Below are 10,993 nucleotides of genomic sequence, written 5' to 3'. Positions count from 1 at the left end.
CGCCTTACCGAAAGCTACGGCTATATGGTAAGCCGGGGCGTATCAATTTTGAGTAAATTAGAGTCCTTAGATTTCGAAATTTTGAAGTTTCAAGCAGTTCTGAAATTTACCGTTATATGAGAAGCGGCCGTTATATGTGGCAAGCGCAATAACCACACCGAGTTTGGTACAAATTGGTAGAACGGTTACTGAGATACATATATGTGATCATAAGTGGGCGGTGCCACGCCCATTTTCCAAAAATTTATCACAAACGTATTTCTTGGTAAAGAATTGTTGCAACCATCAATTTTGAATAAATTAGCTTCAATATTTACTGATTTATCGAAGATTTTGTATTTCTCTAAATTACCGTTATATGGGATGTGGGCGTGGTTATCGTCCGATTTTAAAAATTTTAGGCGATTTTGTATGCTGTACGAAGGCCGACAACTGTGCCAAGTTTGGTAGAAATTGGTACAGCGGTTACCAAGATATACACATGTAACCATAAGTGGGCGTGGCTACGCCCATTTTCCAAAAATGTATAATATTATTATTTTTTGTCAAAAAATTATTGTAAATACCAATTTTGAGTGATTTATTTTCAGTAGTTACTAAAATATCGCAGTTTTCGTATTTCTGGAAATTACCGTTATATGGGAAGTGGGCGTGGTTACAGTCCGATTTCGCCCATTTTCAATAGCAACCTACCTTGGATTAAGGGAAACCTACATACCAAATTTCGTTGAGATATCTCAATTTTTGCTCGAGTTATCGTGTACACGGACAGACGGACAGACGGACGGACAGACAGACATGGTTTAATCGATTTCTTTTTTTATCCTGATCATTTATGTATACATTTGTCTATATCTATCTCGATTCGTTTTGGCTGTTACAAACAACCGTTATGTGAACAAAATTAATATACCCTTGTGCACAAGTGCGCTCGGGTATAAAAATTATTGTATCATGGTTCATCCGTTTCTGCTCTTTCTCAATTGCTGTTCAAATTCTGTGTGACAAAAATTCAAAATAAAATTAGAGATGACAATTCCTAATTCTCCCGGGAGTTTGTTTCTCCCGAGAAAGAAATCCTCCAATAATTAACTCCCAGGGAGTAGCATTTTCCCGAAAACTTGGGAGGGGGAAATTCGAACTTCGAAAAAGCTGTTTGACACTTTATTGGGAGCTTAACTCCGCCATTTAATATAAAAAATCCTCAGGAAATTTTTGTTCATGATAGGAGGAAACAGAAAAGAGAGAAAACTTCCGGGGAATTTCTGTTCAGAATCGCCCTGATTAGATAGACATGATACAAAATGTAACGTTTTCTCAGCGGCAGCAGTGTTGCCAGAAATACCAAATTTTTATAAATATTTTTTTTTTTCGCCCTATGCAGTACAGAAGGTTTAAAAATTAAGTTCCAAACAAATCGATCCCCTCTAATGCTCATAAGTGTAGGTGTTCGCAGTGTATATATGCCAAATATGTGAACATTAGCTTGAACCTGCACCTAGCGTGCTTTTGGTGTAGTGACAGGCATTGGCCAGATATAAATCTGGGTCGTTCCGGTTACGAAGACCCGACTGTCGTGGAACAACCTGCAAATTGTGCAACCTTAAAATAATCGTGCAACGTTCAAACCCTCTATGTGCCTTTACAACAACCTTGTTTTCAGAACGGGCCAAACATGCCCATTTAAGTAGGAGTTAGAGGGTTAAAATCTTTAAAAAAAAAATCACCATTAAATTCTACTGCAGAGGTCTGAGGACAAAATGTTAAAACTTTAACGCCCCTTACAAAAAAACTGACTCTCATAACTAGTCGTGTATTCGGCAAAGTTGATCTGGCAGACATCCTCTTTGTCGCTTGCTCGTGTTGAGTAACCACGGTTGGACAGTTTTATACTAGTATAAGCTCATATTTAGTAAGTTCAGTTAAAGCGGATTCATCGTCCTAGACCTGAACTAAAATTGAAGTTGAGTTAACAACTCAAAAGCGTTTCGAACTTTTCGCAGTTGCTCTCCCAACAACAATCAGATGGGAGAAAAGTTCTTATCTTGTACAGGGGAGGTCTTAAACGTGATCTGTAACGTTTCACCGTTATATGGATATATTTTTGAATTAAAGAACTTGCTTTAGTGGATGTCCTGAGGCTGAGAAAACTAAAAACGTACCCAGCAAGTTTTCTTCGTGAAAGTATTGAAAAGGCGTTTATTACTAAATGTTTCGGAATCCCTATTTTTATGGAGTGAAAGGGGAAATCTTTTCGAATAGAAATGTTTATGTGGCTTACGATCTTCACAAAGAACAAAGATCGATATTTTCGCAGACAGCCACGAATTGATTAACAATAGGCCTGTTTGTTGTATCCAGAGTACCTTAGTGTAGGAAAAGCGTTCGTCGAGGGTTTTTTTTCGCACTAAGCACATGTCATTTCTTGGGCTAATTGTCAGATTTTATTCTACACTTTCAATGCGCTCATCGAGCAAACCTAATTTATTCCAACATAGTACAACAATGGAGAAAGAACGGTACGTTTTGTTCAGAGACAACGAGGTTCTTTTGCTTTCGAGTTGAAAGCCAGATTTCTCAGCACCAGATAACAACTTACACTGTACAGTTTTGTTCGAACATTTTTTATACTGGATCTGAATACTCGAAAGCGTTGCTTAACAAACCGTTCGTCATTTTAACATCATACAGCACGTACACAAATAAAATCGACATAAATAAATATTTTTCATTAAATTTTCATTTATTTTTTAAATTTAAACCATAAAACATCTATTGTTTTTTTTTTGTAATATTGCTCATTACGTAAGTATATATGCATTGAATTCTTACATACACGTACATACATATGCATTTCAGTAAATTAGTATTTGAATGCATATTGACCATATAAAGGTACAAGGAAGAGTCTACGATTAATTTTGTGGTTATTGTTGGCTATTTCCGGGATTCGAATGCGCGATGTTGTGCATGAAATGAACTCTTTAGTGCAAGGACAGAATGTGTATTGAGGAGAGAATTTAATTTTTTTAAATTTGTATTCTTGGACACTTTGTTACGTTAATATTTATTTTTTACCACGCTGTTATTAACTTGGACCGCAACTATGTAGTGCCTAATATCAGAGAACTTAGATAGATAGAGAAGGTGCAAACTGAAAGTGGAAACTATTCGCGGACGAAAAATTAACAGCGTTAGAAAAGTTCAAGTCGGAATGTAAAAATTCCGTTGAATTTAATGTTGATAACATAATACAATGTTGAGCAACATGAAATGTGATGTTCTTTGCGAGCAAATAAACGAAAATATGGTAAATCTTCACATAATTTTCATTAATTTGTAATTTTTTTTTAATTTTTTATCTTGTTCCCCTTTTATGAAGATGCAAATACAATTTAAAATAATGATAGTTTGGCATAAAGTTTACACACATATGAACATGCATACATAGACTGGCAATCAAAAGTGAGTGCATGGTGTTTTTTGCTTAACATTTGCAATGATTTTCAATAAAATTTTTTTTTATTATCTTTTTATAAAAATGTGGTTCATGCTTTAATTAAAACTACATAAGTCCAACTTTCAAACTTTACACAGAACATAGAAAAATTCAACGAATTCTCGTCTAAATTTTGACCTGTTTAATCTGAATTATTAGAAAAATTTTGAGTACGCAGATAGATCGGTTTTTTAATTCTAGTGGAACAAGATCAAATTTTAAGCGGCTAAACTCCGGTTGATTTTTAATGATTATTTATTGCTGAGGGTTTTTTGCACTTTTTACCAAATAAAAGGGAATTTCTTGTAGAATAAAATGCGCATGACCGTTTGCAAACAAATTTAAAAAAAAATTAGCGCTATTTTTTATATTGCACTTGTTATATGCATAAAACCGCAAAACCCGTCGAAAATAACAAAAAAAATTTAACTTAAAAGACATTGCAATTATTAAACAAAAAACAGCATGCACTCACTTTTGATTGCCAGTATTCATACATATGTATGTGTGTTTAAAATTACCTACTTATGAAATAATTTTTGTGGCATGAACATATTGGAAAATTGGATTCGCATAAAATTTTAATTCCAATAACTAATATTTTAGTGAAAACATTTACAATAAAGCTTTCAGTCGCTTTTGGCAAATTTGAGCGATTATGTGAAATTATGCATGCGTTTGTACCTACATATCCATTTACATATATTATTTTAAACAAAGCTAATAGTAAAATTTAAAATGGAATATGGATATGACAATTAAAAAAAAAAAAAAAAAAAATTGATTACTTGGTCCGTCCGGGATTTGAACCAAGACAAACGGCGAGACGCCAAAAATTTGCATCGCCTCTAGCGTACACGCCACGGCACATTACTGAAACGGCAATCTCTAAATCACTACATATATGAAATTTTTCATTCGTCCAAGAAGACAAACGCATATATATGTGTGCATTTATAAATGTAAATATGTGCATAAATGTGTACGATTGTTCTGCTTTCGTCTTCCCCTCGCCGTCCACCAACCACAGACAAATTATTAAATTTCTGCGAATTGCCACGACGCCACCAAAATTAACCCTTGGTTGTCGAAATATTTAGGTTTTCGCATAAGTTTACATTTAATAAAGCCATACTCGTACATTTTATATGGAGAAGAATATTAATTAATTTAAAATTCTGCATGTAACCATGTTCTCGACGATACATGTAACTTTCATCAAGATTAACCATAAAAATTGTGCTTCATTAACAGTTGGAATCAGCTGAAACCAAAAAAACTATGTCCGCTAAAATGTGTTAAAAACCAACGGGAATTGACATTTTTTACACGCATACATGCATACATTCATATACACATGTACAGTGGAGTAGCACTAGCTTGGACATTGCATTGCTTGTACTTTGATGTGTTTGAATCTTTTATGGTACTGAAGATTTGCTTACGGATGAAAAATATTAAAAATCGTCCGCGCATATATGTAAATATACTTTTATAAACGCTTTGAAGTATAGAAATTTTTAATATTAAAAAATAAATAAAATAATTTTTTTGTATATATGTAAATGGTGTTCAAGGCACATTGACCCACCTGTACAAAAATCGTGGCGCGTCATGGACAAAAATTTTACAATTTCGGACCGAAAAATGTGAAAACGAGCTAAGTTGCCACGTTACATCTGTGAACTTCCGATAAAACCACATATGTTTGTGATTTTAGAAGTTTTGATTTTATTAAAAAAAAATTAATGTTAGTTAATGATTGAAATATTGGTATGGAACAGAGAAATAGAGTGTTTTGTCAAAAATTACCAAATTTGCCAAGATTCGAGATAACTTATTTTACTGGTTATAGAGAAATAATTGCCACTTTTCACTTGGCTGGCCGAGATTTCTTCATTTTAAGATTTTAGAATTTTTGTGTCGGATTGACAAAGTTGCGCTTGAGGGTGATGAATTTGCGGGGAGATGTGCTGCGGTTGTTTTTATGAATGAATTTACTTGGCCTTGAGAAATATGCGCATGCGTTTAGGAATGAAATAGTTATTTTTGTATTTGAATATGCGCGTAATTATGTATGTGTGTATGTATGCTGCCGTGAGTTGTACATATATGTACATATATGTACATTTGCATATATGTGCGTAGTACTTAGACAGCAATATGCACGTATGTATGGATGTACTTATATATGCATGCAAAAACGTTGTCAATTAATGGAGCATGTACATATAGATACATATATGTATGCGTGGGAAATGCATTTTCATTTGACTCCAAAACTATTGGGGCATATTAGTAGACGAAATAAAATCGACTCTTAAGTTAAAGTTTGTCAGCCCCAAATAAGAAGAAAGTTAGTATGTACTTACATATATGTAATATTATGTGCAGGTGCAAGAACGTTATCAATAAATGATTTTGGAGTATGTGTATGGGGTACATATGTACACATGTATGTAAGTACATATGTACATGCATACATTCAGATGCGATCAACTAATTAGCAACGAAATTCAATATGATATTGTTGCAAATTATGTTTATTTATTTTTAATGATTTTCATTTAAAATATAATTCAATCTGTAACAAAAACCACAATAATAAAAGTTTAAAAGTTTGCACAAATTGCAAAAAAACGAATTGAACTTGAAGAAATGGTCACAAAAATTTTTAATTAGAATATTTAAAAAAAAATCGGGTATGCAGTATTGTAGTCCATTCAATTATATAATAAGAAAGTGCAAGTTTCAAGTTGTTAAAAATTACCGTTGATTTTTTAGGTTTTTTTTGTTGGGATACTGCTGTTTTTTCCCATACAAAAAAAAATTTTGTTCATGTGTTATATGGTTGAAAATGCGAACATCCCTCCACAAAAAAATTCTAAAAAATGAACGGTAATTTTTAACGACTAGAAGCTTGGACTTTCATATACTATAATTGAATGGACTACAATACTGCATACCCGAGAATTTTCTAAATATTCTAATTAAAAATTTTGAAATTTTTATAACAATTTTTTGAAGTTTGATTTATTATTTTGCAATTTGTGCAAGCTTTTAAACTTTTATTATTGTGGTTTCTGTTATAGATTGAATTATTAAAAATAAATAAATAAACATAATTTGCAAACAATATCATTTTGAATTTCGTTGCTAATTAGTTGATCGCATCTGTATGTACTACAAGTATCCATATGCGCATGCCTGGGAAATGGATTTGCATTTGACTCCAGAACTATTATTTACAAATAATATCTACGAGTATTGCAGTAAAAGTCACAAACAACTTTGAAGTTAACAAGTGCATTGCTTTATAAATTTTTTTGTTAATGCGTCCATCTTTAAAGTGAGTTTGTGAAAAAACTAAGGCAGTTAGAAAACTGGGATTTGTTGCATTGAAAATAGTGTAGCAACTACAATAAGAATCGTTAAAAAAAAAACGATTTTTGCGACCCAAATGCCGACGGCAAATCACCAATGAGTTTGCATATTTGCATAGCTTTCACCTATTTATTAGATAACAAATCTACGTTTTGGAGTTAAAGCATTCCCTGGCCAATATCTTCGAAAATTAATTTTGAAGTTAACAAACACATTGCTTTATACATTTTTTTGTTAATGCGTCCATCTTTAAAGTGAGTATGTGAAAAAACCAATTTTATCATTTTTTTAACCAACATGCATTTTTACTATTTACATGATATAATACTCGTACAAGAAGCGAACTTGAACAGATGCTTTTTAAGTTTTTAGCAACATTAACTACTGAATAAATTATAATTAACAAATGGTCATGCAGTAATGCAAATCAGCAATTCTAACTAATATAAAAGTACATTTAATATAATTTAACTATATTAATTTATTTAATTTTATTAAAAAAATATACATGAATACGTTTCTGCATTCACATGCAACCTAGCAACACATAGCTAGACACTTGCAACAAATATAACATTATCATAACAGAAATTTACATTTTTCTCTGTTAACTCTTCTTGAAATGTTAATCGCGCTGTGGTGATATTCCATGGATTTATTTTTCAGCCAAACAATTTTACGTTCCAAAAATTTGCACCTTCTCTATCTATCTAAGTTCTCTGCTAATATATGCAGCAATTTCCATTCCTAACGATACCTGAAGACAGTGATATGAAAATTGATTTCAATAGGAGTTGAAATCACAAAGTGCTGCATATTTTTAGGCGCAGCAAGAATGTGATGTGCCGCGTAGCCTAAACAATAGAATTCTAAGACGAAAAAGATGACAAAAAATAAAGTTTATAAAACTATAAAGCACGCTTGTATTACAAGGTGACTGAAAAGTAAAAACTAATTTAACAAATGTCACTTTATAGAGGCTCTTTAAATCTATATAATTTTTATGAATAAGGCCAATAAAGTTGTCTTTAAAGAGAAATAGAAAGTTCCTTAACTTGATTCAATTTAACTTTTTAAAGTGGCTTAAAATAGGATCAACGGGATTTGACAATAAAATTAAGTATAATTTCTCTGATTTGTTTAGTCATGCTATTGGTAATATTCAATATTAATACACTGATAATGAAAAGTTCAGAACAATTGGTATTAAGCACCCAACATTTCGTTTTCCTCAATCACTTTGATCTTATATTAAGCTAATTTAAAAAGTTAAATTATATCAAGTTAGGTAACTTCCTATTCTTCTTAAACGAAATCTTTATATCTACATATAAAATATTCTTTACTATTTAGTTCACATTATAATAAAAGCGTGTTTTTAGTTTTTTAACTATAATTATATTGTTTGCAGGCAAGTAGATTATATGTAGATTTTCTACCAAATTCCTAAGCTTTTAGTCGGCAGAATTATTATAATCTGGAATATTAGGAAGATCAAAATTGAGTGGCTATATTTAACCATTTTCCAAAAGAATTCGCATTTTAAACAACCTCCTTACTTTCTTCCTAATCATCTCTTGCCCGTATGAAATTAATATGCTAGTTGCATATCAAAAGCGGCAGTGAATTCTACTCGTATATTAAGTGAATGTGTCATTATACAATAAAAATTTGGAAAAAAACTAAGAATATAAACAACGACTAAAATGGTAACGATTGCCATTTCTACACATATTTATAGAAAGAATTAAAAAAAGCCTAGTTGCGTTACGCACAGTTCCTAACTCGTCAATATACCTTTCCGAATTTCTTAGAAATCATTTCCAGACCTTGAATATCATTTATTATTCGAATTCTTTCTCATAGCCTTCAAGATCACTTTTAAATTTCAATATTTTATATCAATATGAAATACATGCATATTATATCTAACGACGGATGTGTAAACCTTGTAGATGAAATCGTAATATCCACCATAGTTTTAAATCTACATTTAATGTTTGAGCATGATTGAAGTTTTATGTAAAAAGTGATATATTATTTAATGTATTTAACATTACCATTCTATTATGTGTTAATATTTTGTTGAATATTTCAATTTGAATGTAAATCTTATATCCTTATAGTTTTTAATTTTTATGCTTTTAATTTCCCTTTAGTTATAATTCTGCTTTGCTGTTGCTTTTGTGTCGGAGCTATAGTTGTTTATGCTGTTGCTGCTGAAAGCAGAATATATTAGATTGAAATTGAAAGAAAATAAAATTTAAAATAAAAATGTTTCGAATATGTTTAAATGTATGTATGCAATTCAAAGAACCACTCCTAGACAACGAAGTCGCTTCCCTTCAAACATACAAAAAAAAAAAGCTTTTCAGCCTCCCGATAATTTTATTTGCGTTTGCCGCTGATGGCGTAAGCATAACAGTTGTTTTTGGCATAAACGTTAGTGGCATTTATGTTTGCATTTGCAGTAGCGTTGATGTTGTTGATATTCACCGCTGCCTCCGTATGCGTTTTGTGGATTTGATTTTTGTTTCTATTACAACTAGCGATGCCACTTGCAGCCGCAGTGTCAATTCATTTCTTACCGAGAGGCTGTAGCGGTTGGCCCCGATCTTTTCCACGTAATTTGATGCCAATCACACGCTCAATTTTGCCTAGAATCAAGTTGTTGGGAATGCCACGGCCTGCTTCGTAATCTGTGACGACCTGTTGTTTCTCGCAGATTTTCTAAAGGTTGGAAAAAAAATGAGTATGGAAAATTGTTACTAAGCATTCTATGGCTCACTGTTGCTAGATCCTTTTGACTGAGGCCTTTCGACTGGCGACCTTGCATAATCAGTTTACCAACGTCGAGTGGAATTTTGTCATGCTTTAGCTCTTCAGTCTCACGATCCAGTTTGGCAGTATTCTTTGTGGTTACATGTTGCTTGTTGGTACCAGCACCGTCTAAATACAAGAGAGGAGCGTTCATTAGTAAAAAGAGTAAAAAGAGTATCTACGGCTTTTAAAAAATATTCATATATGTACATCTTTGGCTGGCTTCCTCGAGGTTGTGAACAAATTTAGAAGTTGGCTTACAAATTATTTTCTTCTATCTCTTTGAATGCATGAATACGAATAGATATATGCGATTATAAAGAAAGACAACCACTAATGGAAAATATGTTGGTTTTATTCAGCGCTCTTGTTTTTGGATAACCGCCTTCCGCATTAAATAAATCTAATTGTTTAATGCGCATTCCAATCACTAACTAGGGGCAACCGCTACTACAATGGTGTGATGAAAATATCACCCTCGAACATTAACTAAATAGCTTATCATGCCATATCGATGGGCAGTTTCATAGAACCATTAAAAAGCCGAAGGTAAATGGATTTGAAATTGTGAAATTGCACTTGGCAAGTGGAATAAACCAAAACAAAAACACTCAACGCCGGGTTTTTAGACAGCACATGCATACGCTTTGCCACAAGTAAAACTGCATACACAAATGCATACACATAGTGCTTTAAAAATTAAAAGTGTTTCGCGCATTGTGTAAAGAACTAGTCCACCACGTCGACTTGACACGAATACTTTTATACAGACATGTGTATATTGTTAATTCGGCAAGTTTTGCAGCGTCACCCCCTCCAATCCATGGCATAATAATCATTACACATACTTACACTTTTGTGTTGTTTCAACGGCTGCTCCTTGACGTCTGGCGTGATTAACCACAGATTCCGATTTGGCTGAAGTACCTTTGGGCGCCTTCTTGCGCAGCACAGTCACTGTATCCCAATCAGACATGATTCCTTTGATTCTCCTTAAACTTTGTGCAACCCCCTCTTACTTTTTTCGACACAACTCTGTAGCACTGTATTCTGTATTATAGAAATGTTCGTCCAAAGTACTTGAATTTGTCTTGCAAATGTGCTGCATGCGTAAGTGGAAAGCAATGTTATGGCAATAAATTAAAATACTAAATATTTACGAGTAATTATATACTTACATATTTTTATGCAAATACCAGATGGTTTTTATATGTAGATTTATATTAAAACTTTCTTTATGCAAAGTATTTTTTGATTCCAGAAAAGTCCGAATATACTTTTTTTTTTAAG

At 32.6% G+C, this 10,993-nt stretch overlaps 1 protein-coding gene across 4 annotated transcripts; it reads right to left on the bottom strand.

Annotated features, from left to right (window-relative positions):
• Window positions 1-8,893: 8,893 nt before the first annotated feature.
• Window positions 8,894-10,981, bottom strand: LOC118746917 (endothelial differentiation-related factor 1 homolog). 4 transcript variants are annotated; one of them, XM_036480900.1, is made up of 5 exons: window positions 10,882-10,981; window positions 10,556-10,805; window positions 9,672-9,832; window positions 9,472-9,613; window positions 8,894-9,102 (listed from the first exon to the last, which is right to left on the bottom strand). In XM_036480900.1, the coding sequence occupies exons 2-5, from the start codon at window positions 10,677-10,679 to the stop codon at window positions 9,089-9,091; spliced, it is 441 nt and encodes a 146-aa protein (XP_036336793.1). In that variant the 5' UTR covers window positions 10,680-10,805; window positions 10,882-10,981; the 3' UTR covers window positions 8,894-9,088. The 4 variants fall into 4 exon arrangements, with proteins under 4 accessions (XP_036336793.1, XP_036336795.1, XP_036336796.1 ...); XM_036480902.1 differs by having other exon boundaries at window positions 8,894-9,099; XM_036480903.1 differs by having other exon boundaries at window positions 8,894-9,093.
• Window positions 10,982-10,993: the final 12 nt, after the last annotated feature.

Source organism: Rhagoletis pomonella, unplaced genomic scaffold (genome assembly GCF_013731165.1).
Source record: "Rhagoletis pomonella isolate Grant_MI unplaced genomic scaffold, Rhpom_1.0 Rhpom_scaffold_00011, whole genome shotgun sequence".
NCBI lineage: Eukaryota > Metazoa > Arthropoda > Insecta > Diptera > Tephritidae > Rhagoletis > Rhagoletis pomonella.
Note: the sequence above shows the minus strand (reverse complement) of the source record. Positions and strands in the feature narration are given on the sequence as shown.